We start from the raw sequence: 21,305 nt of genomic DNA, 5'->3' as shown, positions 1-21,305 counted from the left end.
CACTAAAAGGAGGAGGATGACTGTCACAATAATAATAATAAATAATAATAATAATAATAATAATAGTAGTAAGTCAAAAAAGGAGGAGGATGACTGTCACAATAATAATAATAATAATAAGTCACTAAAAGGAGGAGGATGACTATGTCACAATAATAATAATAATAATAATAATAGTAAGTCAAAAAAAGGAGGAGGATGACTATGTCACAATAATAATAATAATAATTGTAAGTCACTAAAAGGGGGAGGATGACTGTCACAATAATAATAATAATAATAATAATAATAATAATAATAGTAAGTCACTAAAAGGAGGAGGATGACTGTCACAATAATAATAATAAATAATAATAATAATAGTAAGTCACTAAAAGGAGGAGGATGACTGTCACAAACATAATAGTAAATCACTAAAAGGGGGGTGACTATCATTAGAACTCAGTCACCCCCCTTTTAATTACCGGTACTTACTATTATTATTGTAACAGTCATCCTCCTCATTTTAGTGACTTACTATTATTATTATTATTATTGTGACAGTCATCCTCCTCCTTTTAGTGACTTACTATTATTATTGTCAGTCACCCCCCATTTGGGGCGGTGATAGCTCGGTTGGTAGAGTGGCCGTGCCATCAACCTGAGGGTTGCAGGTTCGATCCCCGCTTCCGCCATCCTAGTCACTGCCGTTGTGTCCTTGGGCAAGACACTTTACCCACCTGCTCCCAGTGCCACCCACACTGGTTTAAATGTAACTTAGATATTGGGTTTTCACTATGTAAAGCGCTTTGAGTCACTAGAGAAAAGCGCTATATAAATATAATTCACTTCACTTCACTTTTAGTGACTTACTATTATTATTATTTATTATTGTGACAGTCATCCTCCTTTTAGTGACTTACTATTATTATTGTCAGTCACCCCCCCTTTTAGTGACTTACTATTATTATTAGGACCTAGTCACCCCCCCTTTTAGTGACTTACTATTACTAGTCACCCCCCTTTTAGTGACTTACTATTATTATTATTGTGACCTAGTTATAGACCTTTAGTCACACTCTTCTCAAGCGGTTCTTTCAGATCAGAATTTGATCAAAAATACAACAAAGTTGACATTATTATGATTATGATGATGATTTCTTACCGTGGTTGGTCATGGTTCATGTTCCGTCTGCTGTTGTGGTGGTCTGCTCGCTGGAGTCCTGATCAACTAAGTCCAACACAATCCTGCACCCGCAACAATTCCAACTATTCTTCATCCCTAACAAACAGCAAGCAGACTTGCAGCAAGTGCAAGTGCACGGCAGGAGGACTGAGAGCAGGAAGCACCGAGGGCAGATGTCTCCTTAGTTCCAGTCGGCTGCTCGGCCGCCAAGAGCAGCAAACAAAGAGCGAAGGTGATAAGAACATCCTGCATGTTGTGATAAGAAGAAGGAGCCCTCCATAAAGCACCAAGCACAACTTTCAGCCAGCATTTCAAGACTTTTTAGTCGCACTAAGAGGACAGCAAAGGATTAAATCAACAAATGTCTTCTGGGAATAAAGTTTTACAAGTAAAGGGTCTTAATATTTCAAAAATAAGTCATTCTTTTTAGAGGAAATAATCACAATTGTATTAGGGAAAATGGTCGTAATACAAAAAAAGGGATGTGTTTAAGATGGAACGTTTAAAAATGTAATGAAAAAAAGGGGCAGTGTTTTACTGGAAAAAAGTCATTTTAGGAGGAGAAAAATTTAAAATAAATAAATAATATATATAGGGTCGTAATATTACCAAAAAAGATCCTTATTTTAGGATAAAAAACAAAAAAATTCTATGAAAAAAGGGTTGTAAAATTGAAAGAAAAGAGTAATCATTTTATAAGTAAATATTTTTAACTTAAAGGAAAAAGGGGCAAAATATTACGAGAAAAAAGTAAATATTTTTAGAGGAGAAAAAAATGAATTCTATTCATAAAAGGAGTAAAATATTACGAAAAAAAGTAATCATTTCAGAAGGAAAAATAAATGTAAATAAAAAAGGGGCATACATTTAGGAGGAAAAATAATCATCTTAGGAGGAAAAATATTTAGATTTTATGGAGAGAAAAAAAGGTGCATAATATTACCCCAAAAAGGTAATCATTTTAAGAGGAAGTATTAAAATGTGTATGAAAACAGAGTTATATCACAAAAATGTCATAATTTCAGGAGAACTTAAAAAAAAAAATGTATAAAAGGGTCATAATATTACCAACAAAGATCATTATTTTTGGATAATTTTTTTTAAATGTTATGAAAAAAGGGTCATAATAGTAGAAGAAAAGAGTAATCATTTTAAGGAGAAACATTTTTAATTTAATGGAAAAAGGGGCAAAATATTACGAGAAAAAAGTAATTATTTTTATAGGAGAAAAAAAAAGAATTCTATTCATAAAAGGGGCAAAATATTAACAGAAAAAAGTAATCATTCCAGAAGGAAAAATAAAATTTTTTTATAAAAAGGGTAATAAATTTAGGAGGAACAATAATCATCTTAGCTTTTATGAAAAAAAATTGTGCATAATATTACCCCGAAAAGGTAATCATTTTAAGAGGAAATATTAAAATTTGTATGAAAACAGAAAGTAATATCACAAAAAAGTCATAATTTCGGGAGAATTAAAATGTATATATATACACACACACATCTATAAAAGGGACATAATATTACCAAAAAAGATCATTATTTTAGGATAATTTTTAAAAAATGTTATGAAAAAAGGGCCATAATAGTAGAAGAAAATAGTAATCATGTTAAGAGGAAACATTTTTAATTGAATGGAAAAAGGGGCAAAATGTTACGAGAAAAAATCATTTCAGGAGGACAAATGAAAAACTTTAATAAAAATGGGAGGAAAAATATTTGGATTTTATTTAAAAAATGTGCATAATATTACCCCAAAAAGGTTATAATTCTAAGAGGTTATATTATTGATTTTGAGAAAAAAAGAAAGTAATATCACAAAAAAGTAATCATTTCAATAGAATTGGTTTTGAATTATGAGAAAAAGTGCCATAATATTACGGTAAAAAGTAATAATTTTAGGAGAAAACATTTTATGAAAAAATGGGCCATAAGATTACAAGAAAAGAGTAATTATTTTAAATATTTATTTTTTTATTTAATGGAAAAGGGGCAAAATATTGGGGGGAAAAAAAAGGAAACAATTGAGGAAAAACATACATTTTGTGAATAAAAGTGCCATAATACAACAAAGTAATCGCAGGAGAAAAAACGAAAAATGTAAATAAAAGGGGTATAATGTTAGGAGAAAAAATAATCATATTAGGAGGAAGAATATTTGGATTTATAGGTGCATATTACAACCAAAAAGTCATCATTTTAAGAGGAAAATCCTAATGTTTGGGAAAAAAGGTAATATCACAAAAAAAATATTTTAAGATAATTTTTTTTAAATTATATGAATAAAAAGGCCATAATATTCCAAAAAAAAGTAATCATTTTAAAAGAAAACAATGGATGAAAAAATGGGCCACAAGATTAGAAGAGTAATTATTTTAAAAGGAAACGTTTTTAATTTAATGGACAAAGGGGCAAAGGAAAAAATAAATAAAAAATGAATAAAAGCGTCATAATATTAAGATAAAAAGTAATCATTTCAGTAGGAAAAATGAAAAATGTAAATGAAAAAAGGGCTATAATTTTAGGAAGAAAACTAATCATCTTAGGAGGAAAAATATTTGAATTTCATGGAGAAAAAAAAGGTGCATAATATTACCCCAAGAAGTCATAATTTTAAGAAAATTTAAATTTTTGAGAAAAAAGAAGGTAATATCAATAAGAATTTTTTTTTTCATAGAACAAGACAAAGTAATTATTTTAAAAGAAAATATTCAGATTTTTTTTTAACAAAAAGGGTCACAATAGTACAATAAAAATTTAAGAGGTAATATTTGGAATTTTATCAAGAAAAAAGCATAATCAGAGAAAAAAAGTCATAATTTTAAGAGGAAATAATTGGACTATAATGAAGAAAATGATAATGAAAGAAAAAAAAGTCATAATTTTAAAAGGAAATATTTGGAATTTTGTGAAGAAAATCATAAGAGAAAAAAAGTAATAATTTTAGGAAGAAATATGTTAGGACTTGGTCACGGTGTTGACCCCAGAATGCAGAGACGGTAGGAAAGATGTAACAAAGAAAAGGAGAGTCTTTGATTAAGTGCAAAAAGGTTAACAAGAGGTGATGTGGCAGAAACACACAACATAGAACTTAGCCAATAGGCAGGAACCTCAGAGGTGGACAAGGGGAAGGGGAAGGGGAAGGTTCCGGGCACACCGAACTAAGGAAAAGTCCACCAAAGATATCTTCTCCACCTCAGGGAGGACAGAAAATAACACACGGAGGTTTGGTGAATAATTAGGGAGGAAAAAACGTACCTGGAATTGGAAGTCCAGCAAACATGGAAGGAACCAGAAACAACAAGCAGCAACGCACAGCTGTCTGAAATAGTGCAAGAACTGATTAGCTGCAGGTGTGCCGAGGAAGAGGGAACTGAAGAGAAAGCACAACAGGGAAAATGCAGGCACAAAATAAAAGGGAAGGCAGGAGAACACCAAAACACAGCAAAATATTTGGAACATTATGAAGAAAAGGCTCATAATTTTATTATAATTTTTTAAATTTTATTGAAAAAAATTATATTCTTACAAAAAAAAAAAAGATTTTAAGAAGAACAATTTGGAATTGAATTAAAAAAGGATAATATTACAAGAAAATATAAATAATTTTATAATCATCATAAAATAATATTTTTTTTACAGGAAAGAGGTCATAACTTTCGGAGGTAAAATGTCAAATTCTGAGGGAAAAAGTGTGAATTTATGACCTGATTTTCAGTGATTAGGACATTTTTGAGAGATGTCGTTGTATTTTGATGAGAAAATAAAGTTGTAGTTTTTTGTGAAAAAAAAGTCATATTATGAGTAAAACTAGAATAAACATTTTAAGAGGAAATATTTGGAATTTTATGAAGAAAACGTCACCATTTTAAGGGGAAAAAACATTTATATTGTGAGAAAAGTGTCATAATAATAAGATATTAAAGTAATCATTTTAAGAGGAAATATCTGGAATATTATGAAAAAAATAATCATATTAAGAGAACAATGTCATAATTTTAAGAGGATATATTTGGAATATTATGAAGAAAATAATCATAATAAAAAGAAAAAAAGTCATAATTTTCAGAGGAATTATTTGGAATTTTATGAAGAAAAGTGTCATAGTAATAAGAGATTAAAGTCATCATTTTAGGAGGTAATATTTGGAATTTTATCAAGAAAAAAAGCATAATAATCAGAGAAAAAAGTCATTATATTAAAGGAAAATAATTGGAATATTGTGAGAAAAGAGTCATAATAATATTTTTTTAAAAATCATTTTAAGAGGAAATATTTGAAATTTTATGACGATAAGTGTCATAATAATAAAAGATTAAAGTCATCATTTTAAGAGGAAATATTTGGAATTCTATGAAGAAAAAAGGTATAATATCAGAGAAAAAAGTAATAATTTTAAAGGGAAATATTTAAAATTTTATGAAGAAAAGTGTCATAATAATAAGAGAAAAAAGTAATAATTTTAAGAGGAAATATTTACAATTTTATGAAAAAATAATAATAATAAGAGAAAAAAATCATAATTTTAAGAGGAATTATTTGGAATTTTAAGAAAGAAATGGTCATTATAATAAAATAAAAAAGTCATAATTTTGAGAGGAAATATTTAGAATTTTACGAAATAAGGTGTCATAATAATAAGAGATTAAAGTCATAATTTTAAGAGGAAATATTTGGAATTTTGTGAAGAAAAGTGTTATAATATTAACAGAAAAAAGTCACTATTTTAAGAGGTAATAATTGGAATTTTATGGGAAAAAACAACATAATAATCAGAGAACAAAATCATAATTTTAAGGGGAAATAATTGGAATATTATGAAGAAAATAATCATAATAAGAGAAAAAAGTAATTTTGAGAGGAAATATTTGGAATTTTATGAAGAAAAGTGTCACAATAATAAGATATTAAAGTCATCATTTTAAGAGGAAATATTTGGAATATTAGGAAGAAAAAAAATCATAATATTAAGAGAAAAGTCATAATTTTAAGAGGTATTATTTGAAATTTTATGAAGAAAAAAACATAATAATCAGAAAAAAAAGTAATAGTTTTAAGTGGAAATAATTGGAATTTTATGAAGAAAATAATCATAATAATAAGAGATTAAAGTTATTGTTGTCGTCGTATTTTGATGAGAAAATAAAGTTGTAGTTTTTTTTAGAAAAAAAGTCATAATATTATCAGTAAAAATAGAATTAAAAATGGGGTTAATTTTATAGAAAAGGTTAATAAATTAATGAGGAAAAAATTCATAATTCTATGAGACGTACAAAAAAATAATTTTGTCAGAGAAAATTCTACATTTTGGGGGAGATTCAATTATTATGAAGGAAATCTACGGGACAAATCATTAAGTCGTAATATTAATTCAATATTAATCCGTAGTATTTTTTTATCAGAAAAAGTATTTTTATGAGATTAGGATAACCCTTTTTCAGAAAAAGTTGCGATATAAGGGGAAAAAAGTAATTTTTTGAGAGAAAAAAATTATGAAAATAGTCATTATTTTTCGTTTTATTAGAAAAGTTGCATTTTACATTAGCTAGAAGAAAAAAGTCAAATTTTGGAGAATAAGGACACTTTTTAATTTAGTGAGGAAATACATTTGTGATCATTTTACAAGTAAAAATTCATTATTTTACTATGTAAAAAGATGTGTTTGAGTTGTTGGTGTCTTTTTACCCACAAGATGTTGTGCTCACAATGTAAAAAAAAACAAAAACTGGGTGAAAATATAAGCCTGGTCTAAAAAAAACTTGACAAATGTACAGGATATTTTTATTCATATTTGTGTACAAACATCGGCTGCAAACGTTCCAACATGTTCGTCTTCAAAGTTGTGGCAGGCGAGCACAGCAAGTTGAAACGTCCAAATAGAAAAAAGATGGTCAGCATGAACACTTTTGAATCCATCATCCAGTAGAAGATTGAAGACGTGTTATCCTGACTCAGAAAACTAACTTTTATGTACAAAACATCTTTTGATGATGACGATGCAGAACGAGAGTGAACATGCAACACAATGTTTGTTTTTGTTTTTTTACTCCAACTCTCACAGACAAAGTAGCTTTAGGGCCGCACTCAAAAGAAATACAATATTTATGATATTAATATCAGCAGAAGTCCTTATTAGTCGTAATGTCAATAACAATTACCTTAGTTATTAGGATGAAAAGTCATAATTGGACTTTAAAAGGTCTTATAAATTATGTTATTCTATGAAAGAAAAAAAAAGGTTATACTGGAAATAATATTGTAATTTATAAGAAAGTAAAACATTTAAAAACATTTTTTAAAATGTATTAAAAAAAATAAAGTAATACATTTACCAGAAAAAAAGTATTGTAATGTTATGTGAAAAAAATGATTAAAAAAAAAGAAGGTAATTTTATGAGAAATAAATTATTTCACATGAAAAAATATTTTAGTGTTTTAGATAAAAGTCATACATTTAAAAAAAAGAAGTCGTTTTACAGAAAAAATATTGTGATTCAACAGAAATAAATAATTTCACCACAAAAATATTAGAAAAAAGTCAAAAATGTCATTACTTTTGTGATTTTATACAAAAAAAATTCATTTTACAAGAAATAATAATAGAACTGGGAGGGGGTGGAAATTGTTATTTTAAAACAAAAGAATATTGCGATTTATGAGAAAGCAAAAAATAAATTTAAAAAAATAAAATTTTATTTAAAAAAAAAGTAATATATCTAACAAAAGAAAAATTATTGTAATTTTATGAGGAATAAATTATTTTACAAGAATTTTTTTATTTTTATTTTATGAGAAATAAAGTATTTTTACTTAAAAATTTTTTAGTCTTTTAGATAAAAGTCATAAATTTAAAAAAAAGTCAGTTTACAGAAAAAAATATTGTGATTTATGATGAATAAATTATTTTACATGAAAAAATGTTTTGTCTTTTAGATAAAAGTCATAAATCTAAAAAAATTTCCTTTTCCAAAAAGAAAATTGTGATTTATAAGAAATAAATTATTTTACATTAAAAAATATTTTAGTCTCTTAGATAAAAGTCATAAATACAAAATAAAATAGAATAAATTAACAGAAAAAAATATTGTGATTTAAGAGAAATAAATTAGTTGACATGAAAAAAATCATTAATTAAAAAAAATTTAATTTTGCAGAAAAAAATAAAATTGTGATTTATGAGAAATAAAAGGCTTCACAATAAAATATTGTCTGTTAGCAAAGAGTCATCAATTAAATTATTTTTCAAATTTTATACAAAAATCATTAATTTTACAATAAATACTATTAGAACTGTGAGGGAAAAAATTGTTATTTTAAAAGAAAAAAATGTGTTATTTTATCAAAAAAAGGTTTTACTGGAAAAAATATTGTAATTTATGAGAAAGTCAAACATTTAAAAACATTTTTTAAATTTTAGTAAAAAAAAGAAAGTTATACATTTAGCAGAAAAAAAAATATTGTAATTTTGTGAGAAATAAATTATTTTACATGAAAAAATATTTTAGTATTTTAGATAAGTCATAAATTAAAAAAAAAGAAGTCATTTTACAGTAAAAAATATTGTGATTTATGACAAATAAATAGTTTTACCAGAAAAATATTAGAAAAAAGTACAAAAACTTTTGTGATTTTATAAAAACACATGTTATTTTACAATAAATAATATTAGAACTGTGGGGGGGGGGGGGGGGGGGGTCGTTATTCTAAAAGAAAAAATATTGCAATTTATGAAAAATAAAAGGATTTACAGGAAATATATTGTCTGTTAGCAAAAAGTCATGAATTAAACTATTTTGGTAATTTTATTTAAAAAAAAATCATAATACAAATAAATAATTTTATGAGGGCTAAAATGGTTATTTTAAAAGTTTATGAAAAAAAAGGTTTTACTGGAAAACATATTGTAATTTATGAGAAAGTAAAAAAAAATATAATTTTTAAAAAATTGTATTAAAAAAAGAAAGTAATACATTTACCAGAAGAAAAAATATTGTCATTTCATGAGAAATAAATTATTTTACATGAACAAATATTTTACTCTTTTGGATAAAAGTAATTAATTTAAAAAAAAAAAAAAACCTTACAGAAAAAATATTGTGATTTATGAGAAATAATAAATTTTACCAGAAAAATATTGTAGTCTATTAGAAAAAAGTCCATCCATCCATCCATTTTCTACAAGTCAAAAATAAAATTATTTGGGTGATTTAATAAAAACAAATTTTACAAGAAATAATACTAGAACTGTGAGGGGAATAAAAACGTTATTTTAAAAGAAAAAAATATCGCCATTTATGAGAAAAATTTTTAGTCTTTTAGATAAAAGTCATAAATAAATAAAAAAGTCATTTTACAGAAAAAAATATTGTAATTTATGAGATATTAATAATTTTACCGGAAAAATATTAGAAAAAACTTTTGTGATTTTATAAAAACATTTTTACAAGAAATAATAGCGTTTTTTTCAAATAAAACATATTGTGATTTATGAGAAATTTTCTGTTAGCAAAAAGTCATAAATTAAATTATTGTTGTCATTTTATACAAAAAAAAGTCATTTTACAAGAAATAATATTAGAACTGTGATTGTTATTTTAAAATAAAACATTGTGATCGATGAGAAAAAGGCATACATTTACAAAAACAAATCTTATGGTAAAAGTGGTGTAGGTTTTATGCAGAATATTTTGTAAAAACAGGACCAAATGATGAGCTTTATTCCTTTTGTTTTCTTTTCAGCGAGACCCTAAAAGTCCTTGTCGTGAACCTTCTTCCTTCCAGGTCAAACAATCACAGTGCCAGTCGCTTGTCTCACACGCCACCAACAAACACACGCAGGACAAATAAAGACACGTTCAAAGGCAGAGAGGAGAGCAAAGAAGGACAAAGGCAAGAATTTACAGCGTCAGCCTTTGAGGCGTGCAAAGTGCTGAGCTAAGAGCCTTTCTTCGCTTTTTAAGGTCCTGTCTTAGTCGGCAAGAAGACAACAAAGGCAACACTTTGCACTGTCAAGCCAAACACAAAGTGTGTGTGTAAGTGTGTGTGTGTGTGTGTGTGTGTGTGTGTGTGTGTGTGTGTGTGTGTGTGTGTGTGTGTGTGTGTGTAAGTGTGTGTGTGTGTTGAGGCACGACAGGGTCATCAGGAGTAGTGTAGGCCATGAGGATGTAGACAACAACAACACGCATGCTCCCAAAGGCGCGTTTGTGGCACCAAAACAAGTGGAAAGGACTAACAATGTCTTTCTAGGGATCAATCATATTTTATGGATCAATCATATTTTATGTAACAATTATATTTTTATGGATCAATCATATTTTTTATGGATCAATCACATTTTTATGAATCAATCATATTTTTATGGATCAATCGTTTTTATGGCTCAATCATATTTTTATGGATCAATCACATTTTTATGAATCGATCATATTTTTATGGATCAACCATATTTTTATGAATCGATCATATTTTTATGGATCAATCATATTTTTATGGATCAACCATGTTTTTATGAATCGATCATATTTTATGGATCAATCACATTTTTATGGATCAATCATATTTTTATGAATTGATCATATTTTTATGGATCAATCATATTTTATGGATCAATCGTTTTTATGGCTCAATCATATTTTTATGGATCAATCATATTTTAAAGATCAATCACATTTTATGAATGGATCATATTTCATGGATCAATCATATTTTATGTATCAATCATATTTTTATGGATCAATCATATTTTTGATAAATCAATCATATTTTTATGGATCAATCACATTTTTATGAATCGATCATATTTTTATGGATCAATCATATTTTATGTATCAATCGTTTTTATGGCTCAATCATATTTTTATGGATCAACCATATTTTTATGAATCGATCATATTTTTATGGATCAATCACATTTTTATGAACCGGTCATATTTTTATGGATCAATAAACATTTTATGAATCAATCATATTTTTATGGATCAACCATATTTTTTATGGATCAATCATATTTTTATGGATCAATCATATTTTAAGGATCAATCACATTTTTATGAATCGATCATATTTTATGGATCAATCATATTTTTATGAATCGATCATATTTTTATGGATCAATCACATTTTTATGAACCGGTCATATTTTTATGGATCAATAAACATTTTATGAATCAATCATATTTTTATGGATCAATCATATTTTAAGGATCAATCACATTTTTATGAATCGATCATATTTTTATGGATCAATCATATTTTATGTATCAATCGTTTTTATGGCTCAATCATATTTTTATGGATCAACCATATTTTTATGAATCGATCATATTTTTATGGATCAATCACATTTTTATGAACCGGTCATATTTTTATGGCTCAATAAACATTTTATGAATCAATCATATTTTTATGGATCAACCATATTTTTTATGGATCAATCATATTTTTATGGATCAATCATATTTTAAGGATCAATCACATTTTTATGAATCGATCATATTTTATGGATCAATCATATTTTTATGAATCGATCATATTTTTATGGATCAATCACATTTTTATGAACCGGTCATATTTTTATGGATCAATAAACATTTTATGAATCAATCATATTTTTATGGATCAACCATATTTTTTATGGATCAATCATATTTTTATGGATCAATCATATTTTAAGGATCAATCACATTTTTATGAATCGATCATATTTTATGGATCAATTATATTTTTATGGATCAAACATATTTGATGTATCAAATTTTTTTATGGCTCTATCATATTTTTATGAATCAATCACATTTTTATGAATTGTGCTAGCACGATAACACGCCTAACGAGCTAACACGCTTAACGAGCTAGCATGACAACGCGTTCTCCTGGTCTTAGTGACTTTGTGTGTGTTGTTCCCAAGGTTCCACAGTACAAAGTGTGCAAAAATGCTCCAATTAAGTCTCTATTCAATTAACTCAGACTGCAAAAACTGTGGCTGTAGGCGACCTCATGTCATTTTTTTAAAAAATCACTGGTTGTGTTGTTGATGAAAGACCAGCTGGTTTATCCAGCTGGGACTCTTTAAGCACCGAACGATTCGAGTCATTCCTCATTTTCAATAACTTTCAAAAATCTCTAACTTTTATTTATTTATTTATTTATTTTTTTACATTTTTTAAATTAAAATTAATTGATTTTTAATTCAATTGATAGACTTTCTTGTGCACCCCTAATATTGGTATGATTCTTTGGGCACCGAACGATTCAATTCGATTCAGATTCAGAATCGAGTCGCGATTCAATCCGATTCCCGCAATGTGTTATTTGGTATAAAAATTATATTAACCTTCTTCAAAAAATAAAATAAAAATAACAAATAAATAAGAATACAAATTTTGTAAATCGTTTAAAAAAAAATTATGAATCGATTCAGAATCTGCCATGAATAAGAATCACGATTCGGATGTATTCTTCTTAATGTTTAAAAATGAATAATTATTTTTGCATTTTAATTCATTTTTCAAAATGATGAATCGATTCAGATATCGAGTCGTTCCTCATTTTCAATAACTTTAAAAAATCTCTACCTTTTTTTATTTTATTTTTTTACATTTTTTAATTTAAATTAATTGATTTTTATTTCAATTGATAGACTTTTTTGGGCACCCCTAATAAGAGTATGAATCTTTGGGCACCAAACGATTCAATCCAATTCAGATTTAGAATTGATTCTAGATTCAAACCGATTCCCGCAATGCATTATTTGGTAAAACAATTATAATAACCTTTATCAAAATTTTTTAAATAAAATAATAAATAAGAACAAATACAAATATTGTAAATCCATCCATCCATCCATTTTCTCCCGCTTGTTCCTCCGTTTGAAAAAAATTATGAATCGATTCAGAATCGCCATTAATAAGAAACCCTATTCGAATGACCCTAATATGGTGTGAATCTTTAGGCACCGAATGATTCGATCCGATTCACATTTAGAATCGATTCTCGATTCAAACAGATTCTTGCAATGTCATATTTGGTATAATAATTATAATAACCTTTGAATTTTTTAAAAATAAATAAAAAAAATAAAAAATAATAAAAAAAATTTAAATCAATTTTTGAAAATTATGAATCGATTCAGAATCGCCATGAATTAGAATCCCGATCGGATAAATTGATTTTTCTTGTGCATCCCTAATATGGTGTGAATCTTTAGGCACTGAACGATTCGAGCCGATTCAGATTCAGAATCAATTCTCGATTCAAACTGATTCCCATAATGTGTTATTTGGTCTAATAATTATAATAACCTTTTTCAAAAAATTTAAATAATTAATAAAAAATAATACACATTTTGTGAATCGTTTTTCGAAAATTATGAATCGATTCAGAATCGCCATTAATAGGAAACCCGATTCGGATTATGTGAATTGATTTTTTCCTGTGCACCCCTAATATGGTGTGAATCTTTAGGCACCGAATGATTCGATCCGATTCACATTTAGAATCGATTCTCAATTCAAACCGATTCTTGCAATGTTTTATTTGGTATAATAATTATAATAACCTTTTTCAAAAATGTTTAATAAAAATAATAAATAAACAATATACATTTTCAAAAATTATGAATCGATTCAGAATCGCCATGAATAAAAATCCAGATTCGGATGATGTGAATGCATTTTTCTTGTGCAACCCTAATATGGTGTGAATCTTTAGGCACAGAATGATTCTAGCCGATTCCGATTCAGAATCGATTCTCGATTCAAACTGATTCCCGTAATGTGTTATTTGGTCTAATAATTATAATAAACGTTTTCAAAAAATTTAAATAATTAATAAAAAATAATACACATTTTGTGAATCGTTTAAAAAAAAATATGAATCGATTCAGAATCGCCATCAATAGGAAACCCGATTCGGATGATGTGAATTGATTTTTTCTTGTGCACCCCTAATATGGTGTGAATCTTTAGTTATCGAACGATTCGATCCGATTCAGATTCAGAATCGATTCTTGATTCAAACCGAATCTCTTGAAAATGATGACTCGATTTGGAATCGCGATTCGGATGTGAACCGATTTTTTTTTTTTGCACCCCTTTAGTTGAAGACAGCTATGTTTTCCTTTCCACTTTCTCATGCACCCCAATTCATTGTTCCATGTATTTAAAAAGAGGTATAAAATGATATTTTATTGATGTATTTCCCATGTGGGGCTCGGATCAATAAAGTGATCATAACTGTCGCATTTACGCTCATGCCAGTGATCAATCATTTTCATGTAGTACACCTTCTCACAGGCAGGGGGAGCCACACAGACACACACAGACAGCAGCTTGAGAAAAAGCAAGAAAAGAAAGAAGGCCAACTTCCTGCTTGTTCATTGAAGGACGCGTGCAGGCCGACTAGAAACAATAAATTATGTTCAACATCTTGGATGACACATTATGTACAACAGGGCCGATACGAGTAGAAAAGATATTGCTTCCTGGATATCAAACGCAAAGTCGAAGGAACAAGTGGAACGAATACGATTTATTTTAGGAGTACAGTAGATCTTCGCTTTTTTCATACAACAACGCACTTCTGATGCGTTACCGACTTTACAGCCTGGAGTATCGATATTGATATTGATCCAATGTGACAGCAGGACTCATATTGATCTAATTTGATATCAGCAATAATCATAGTGATCCAATGTGATATCAGCAGGCATCGTATCGGTCCAATATGATATCAGCAGGAATCGTGTTGATCCAATGTGATATCAGCAGGAATCGTGTTGATCCAATGTGATATCAGCAGGAATCATATTGATCCAATTTCATATCAGCAGGAATCATATTGATCCAATATGATATCAGCAGGACTCATATTGATCTAATGTGATATCAGCAAGAATCATATTGATCCAATGTGGTATCAGCAATAGTCATATTGATCCAATGTGTAATCAGCAGGAATCATATTGATCCAATGTGACATCAACAGGAATCATATTGATCCAATGTGATATCAACAGGAATCATATTGATCGAGTGTGATATCAGCATGAATCATATTGATCCAATGTGATATCAGCAGAAATCATATTGATCCAATGTGATATCAGCAGGAATCATGTTGATCTAATGTGATATCAGCAGGAATCATATTGATCCAATGTGATATCAGCAGGAATCATGTTGATCTAATGTGATATCAGCAGGAATCATACTGATCCAGTATGATATCAGCAGGAATGATATTGATCCAGTATGTTATCAGCAGAAATCATATTGATCCAATGTGACATCAATAGGAATCATATTGATACATTGTGATATTCGCAGGAATCATATTGATGCAATGTGATATCAGCAGAAATCATATTGATCCAGTATGATATCAGTAGGAATCATATTGATCGAGTGTGATATCAGCAGGAATCGTATTGATCCAGTATATCAGCAGGAATTATATTGATCCAGTAAGATATCAGCAGGAATCATATTGATCCAGTATGATATCAGCAGGAATAATATTGGTCCAATGTGATATCAGCAGGAATCATATTGATGCAGTATATCAGCAGGAATCATATTGATCCAGTAAGATATCAGCAGGAATCATATTAATCCAGTATGATATCAGCAGGAATCATATCGATCCAATGTGATATCAGCAGGAACCATATTGATCCAGTATATCAGCAGGAATCATAATGATCCATCATAATATCAGCAGGAATCATATTGATACAGTATGATATTAGCAGAAATAATATTGATCTAATGTGATATCAGCAGGAATCATATTGATCCAGTACATCAGCAGGAATCATATTTATCCAGTATGATATCAGCCGAAATCCTATTGATCCAATGTGATATCAGCAGGAATCATATTGATCCAGTATGATATCAGCAGGAATCATATTGATTCAATGTGATATCAGCAGGAATCATATTGATCCAGTTTGATATCACCAGGAATCATATTGATGCAATGTGATATCAACACCTGGTGGTCACAATAATTCATGGAGTTCAGCTCATGACGCAGCAAGTTACGATGCGGACACGTTTGTTACTGGACACCTGCTATTCTGGTGTGTGAGTAAGACATGACTATTTGATACTGGTTTGTGTTGACAAATGTCCCCTTTTATTTCAACGATTATGATCTATGTCTAGCTTGTGTGCTATTGTGTGCTGAGCTGTTGCGTAGCTGCTAGTAAATAGCCTACAAAGATATTTAAAAAAAACAATTTTCAATTTTTTTTTTGAAAATGATGAATCCATTTAGAATCAGTATGAATAAGGATCGCAATTCGGATGTGAATCGGTTTTGTTTTGGCGATATCGCCACGATATCAGGTATCAGTATCGCACGCCAACGTGTGAATGTTGTCTGTATGACTGCAAGTTAGTGTGTTGATGTGTGTGAGAGAGTATAAAAATAGTCTTGGTGCCGTGGCGAGGATCTACTGTACCCGCCTTCCTGTGTAAACAAACCTAGGTAGCACTAATGGCCGCCTTGCCCTCCAGGACTTCTTCCTCCTGACCCAATGGAAGGTGCGGACCTGTCGTCTCACTGTCGCCCTCTTGTGGAGGACAACGAACCCCGTCCCTATACTGCAAGGCTGACTCGGGGGTGGGGGGGCGGAGGTGGTCCGAGACCTGAAAGTCCACCAGAGTCTGGGTGCGAGGTGAGCGGAGAAGGTCTTCATACCTCCGTGGAGAAGAGGATGCTCTGGCGTTTGCTGTCAGGCGTGGGGATGGTCTCCAGCTGCAGGAAGTAGAGCAACACCTGCACCTGTGAGGACACACCACATTGTAGTTACACAGCAGGGGGCGCCACAACTCTGATTAGCAACAATCCGGAACGGCGGTCTTCAAAATAGCCGCAAAACGTCAGGAGGTTGACAAGCAATATTTCCTTTGCACCTTGGTTGTGTCTTAAAATTCTGCCGTGTTGATTAGTTTTACCTGGTCAATGAATGCCACCATGCACAGACTTTATTTATATGACCCAATGCAAACAACCTTCCCTAGTCATGGTGCAAAAAAATAAATAAATCCAAACAAAACAAAATGTCAACAGAAATGGTCACTAAACTTTGTGGATATAAAATCACACGTCCATTCGCCATAAAAACGTCAACATTACACCCAATGCATGATGGGAAAATTGCACTTATCCATGTTTGTCACATTTTAGCTGCTTCAGATTTCTGATTGGCTACAAAACTTGAAGGAGGTCGTCACGTCACAGAAGTAAACAAGGTGGCAGTCAAACTTTCACTTACTCTTTAATATGCAATTATATTACTTATTAATTATACATACATTATATGAATATAATATGTACATATATAATGGATACCCCTGATCTAAATATCAACAATATATCAACATAAAAAAAAGTGCAAATAATGTGTAAGTTAAGTTGTAAAGAAGAGCAAATAAAGCGTAAAGAATGTGTGGATAAAGTGTGAAGTGTAAAGAAAGCATAAAGAAATTGTAAACAAAGTGTAAATAATATGCCAGGTGTAAAGAGGTGTAAATAAAGTGTAAAGAAGATTGCATAAAGTGTGGATAAAGTGTAAATAAAGTGTAAGTAAAGTGTAAAGAAGTATGGATAAAGTGTTAAGAGGCGTAAATAAAGTCTAAATAAAGTGTAAAAAAAAAACGTAAATAAAGTGTGCATAAAGTGTAAAGAAGAGTAAATAAAGAGTAAAGACGTGTAAATAAAGTATAAAGAGGATTAAATAAAGTGTAAATAAACTGTAAATAAAGTGTAAATAAAGTGTAAAGAAGTGTGGATAAAGTGTAAAGAGGAGTAAATAAAGTGTAAATACAGCATAAAGAAGTGTGGATAAAGTGTAAATAAAGTCTAAATAAAGCGTAAATAAAGTATAAAGAAAGTGTAAATAAGTGTGGATAAAGTGTAAAGAGGAGTAAATAAAGTGTAAAGAAATAAAGCATAAAGAAGTGTGGATAAAGTGTAAATATAGTGTAAATAAAGCGTAAATAAAGTACAAAGAAAGTGTAAATAAATGTGGATAAAGTGTAAAGAGGAGTAAATAATGTGTAAAGACGTGTGGATAAAGTGTAAATAAAGCATAAAAAGAGGAGTAAATAAAGTGTAAATAAAGTGTGAATAAAGCGTAAATAAAGTGTAAAGAAGAGTAACTGAAGCATAAAGAAAGTGTCGATGAAGTGTGAAGTGTAAATAAAGAGTAAATAAAGCGTAAATAAAGTGTAAAGTGTGGATAAAGTGTAAATATGAGTAAATAAAGTGTGAATAAAGCGTAGATAAAGTGTAAAGAAAGTGTGGATAAAGTGTAAAGAGGAGTAAATAAAGTGTAAATAAAGTGTGAATAAAGTGTAAAGAAGTGTGGATAAAGTGTAAAGAGGAGTAAATAAAGTGTAAATAAAGTGTGAATAAAGTGTAAAGAAGTGTGGATAAAGTGTAAAGACGAGTACATAAAGTGTAAATAAAGTGTGAAAAAAGCGTAAATAAAGTGTAAAGAAACTGTGGATAATGTGTGAAGCGTAAATAAAGTGTAAATAAAGTGTAAAGTGTGGATAAAGTGTAAAGAGGAGTAAATAAAGTGTAAATAAAGTGTGAATAAAGCGTAAATAAAGTGTAAAGAAGTGTAAATAAAGAGTAAAGAAGAGTAAATACCGTGTAAAGAAGTGTGGATAAAGTGTAAATAAAGTGTAAGTAAAGTGTAAAGAAGTATGGATAAAGTGTTAAGAGGCGTAAATAAAGTCTAAATAAAGTGTAAAAAAAAACGTAAATAAAGTGTGCATAAAGTGTAAAGAAGAGTAAATAAAGTGTAAAGACGTGTAAATAAAGTATAAAGAGGATTAAATAAAGTGTAAATAAAGTGTAGATAAAGCGTAAATAAAGTGTAAAGAAGTGTGGATAAAGTGTAAAGAGGAGTAAATAAAGTGTAAATAAAGCATAAAGAAGTGTGGATAAAGTGTAAATAAAGTGTAAATAAAGCGTAAATAAAGTATAAAGAAAGTGTAAATAAGTGTGGATAAAGTGTAAAGAGGAGTAAATAAAGTGTAAAGAAGTGTGGATAAAGTGTAAATAAAGCATAAAGAGGTGTGGATAAAGTGTAAATAAAGCGTAAATAAAGTATAAAGAAAGTGTAAATAAGTGTGGATAAAGTGTAAAGAGGAGTAAATAATGTGTAAAGAAGTGTGGATAAAGTGTAAATAAAGCATAAAAAGAGGAGTAAATAAAGTGTAAATAAAGTGTGAATAAAGCGTAAATAAAGTGTAAAGAAGAGTAACTGAAGCATAAAGAAAGTGTCGATGAAGTGTGAAGTGTAAATAAAGAGTAAATAAAGCGTAAATAAAGTGTAAAGTGTAAAGTGTGGATAAAGTGTAAAGATGAGTAAATAAAGTGTAAATAAAGTGTGAATAAAGCGTAGATAAAGTGTAAAGAAAGTGTGGATAAAGTGTAAAGAGGAGTAAATAAAGTGTAAATAAAGTGTGAATAAAGTGTAAAGAAGTGTGGATAAAGTGTAAAGAGGAGTAAATAAAGTGTAAATAAAGTGTGAATAAAGTGTAAAGAAGTGTGGATAAAGTGTAAAGAGGAGTACATAAAGTGTAAATAAAGTGTGAATAAAGCGTAAATAAAGTGTAAAGAAACTGTGGATAATGTGTGAAGCGTAAATAAAGTGTAAATAAAGTGTAAAGTGTGGATAAAGTGTAAAGAGGAGTAAATAAAGTGTAAATAAAGTGTGAATAAAGCGTAAATAAAGTGTAAAGAAGTGTAAATAAAGAGTAAAGAGTAAATACCGTGTAAAGAAGTGTGGATAAAGTGTAAATAAAGTGTAAGTAAAGTGTAAAGAAGTATGGATAAAGTGTTAAGAGGCGTAAATAAAGTCTAAATAAAGTGTAAAAAAAAACGTAAATAAAGTGTGCTTAAAGTGTAAAGAAGAGTAAATAAAGTGTAAAGACGTGTAAATAAAGTATAAAGAGGATTAAATAAAGTGTAAATAAAGTGTAGATAAAGCGTAAATAAAGTGTAAAGAAGTGTGGATAAAGTGTAAAGAGGAGTAAATAAAGTGTAAATAAAGCATAAAGAAGTGTGGATAAAGTGTAAATAAAGTGTAAATAAAGCGTAAATAAAGTATAAAGAAAGTGTAAATAAGTGTGGATAAAGTGTAAAGAGGAGTAAATAAAGTGTAAAGAAGTGTGGATAAAGTGTAAATAAAGCATAAAGAGGTGTGGATAAAGTGTAAATAAAGCGTAAATAAAGTATAAAGAAAGTGTAAATAAGTGTGGATAAAGTGTAAAGAGGAGTAAATAATGTGTAAAGAAGTGTGGATAAAGTGTAAATAAAGCATAAAAAGAGGTGTAAATAAAGTGTGAATAAAGCGTAAATAAAGTGTAAAGAAGAGTAACTGAAGCATAAAGAAAGTGTCGATGAAGTGTGAAGTGTAAATAAAGAGTAAATAAAGCGTAAATAAAGTGTAAAGTGTGGATAAAGTGTAAAGATGAGTAAATAAAGTGTAAATAAAGTGTGAATAAAGCGTAGATAAAGTGTAAAGAAAGTGTGGATAAAGTGTAAAGAGGAGTAAATAAAGTGTAAATAAAGTGTGAATAAAGTGTAAAGAAGTGTGGATAAAGTGTAAAGAGGAGTAAATAAAGTGTAAATAAAGTGTGAATAAAGTGTAAAGAAGTGTGGATAAAGTGTAAAGACGAGTACATAAAGTGTAAATAAAGTGTGAATAAAGCGTAAATAAAGTGTAAAGAAAGTGTGGATAATGTGTGAAGCGTAAATAAAGTGTAAATAAAGTGTAAAGAGGAGTAAATAAAGTGTAAATAAAGTGTGAATAAAGCGTAAATAAAGTGTAAATAAGTGTAAATAAAGAGTAAAGAAGAGTAAATACCGTGTAAAGAAGTGTGGATAAAGTGTAAAGAGGAGTAAATGAAGTGTAAATAAAGTGTAAATGAAGTGTAAATAAAGTGTGAATAAAGAGTAAATGAAGTGTAAAGAAGAGTAAATAGAGTGTAAAGAAGTGTGGATAAAGTGTAAAGAGGAGTAAATGAAGTGTAAATAAAGTGTAAATGAAGGGTAAATAAAGTGTGAATAAAGAGTAAATGAAGTGTAAAGAAGAGTAAATAGAGTGTAAAGAAGT

The 21,305-nt window shown here is 28.9% G+C and overlaps 2 protein-coding genes across 2 annotated transcripts in view; both read right to left on the bottom strand.

Annotated features, from left to right (window-relative positions):
• The window catches only part of LOC133656152 (adenosine receptor A2a-like), an 18,434-nt gene extending 17,003 nt beyond the window's left edge, over window positions 1-1,431 (bottom strand). The window contains exon 1 of the mRNA XM_062057039.1: window positions 1,145-1,431. Within this exon, the coding sequence (XP_061913023.1) occupies window positions 1,145-1,164 (20 nt within the window). The 5' untranslated portion in view covers window positions 1,165-1,431. The remainder of the gene's footprint in view (window positions 1-1,144) is intronic.
• An 11,623-nt stretch (window positions 1,432-13,054) lies between these two features.
• The window catches only part of LOC133656159 (breakpoint cluster region protein-like), a 590,239-nt gene continuing 581,988 nt past the window's right edge, over window positions 13,055-21,305 (bottom strand). Inside the window, exon 23 of the mRNA XM_062057056.1 lies at window positions 13,055-16,954. Coding sequence (XP_061913040.1) covers window positions 16,865-16,954 — 90 coding nt within the window. The 3' untranslated portion in view covers window positions 13,055-16,864. The remainder of the gene's footprint in view (window positions 16,955-21,305) is intronic.

This window comes from Entelurus aequoreus, linkage group LG08, assembly GCF_033978785.1.
Source record: "Entelurus aequoreus isolate RoL-2023_Sb linkage group LG08, RoL_Eaeq_v1.1, whole genome shotgun sequence".
In the NCBI taxonomy this organism is placed as follows: domain Eukaryota; kingdom Metazoa; phylum Chordata; class Actinopteri; order Syngnathiformes; family Syngnathidae; genus Entelurus; species Entelurus aequoreus.
Note: the sequence above shows the minus strand (reverse complement) of the source record. Positions and strands in the feature narration are given on the sequence as shown.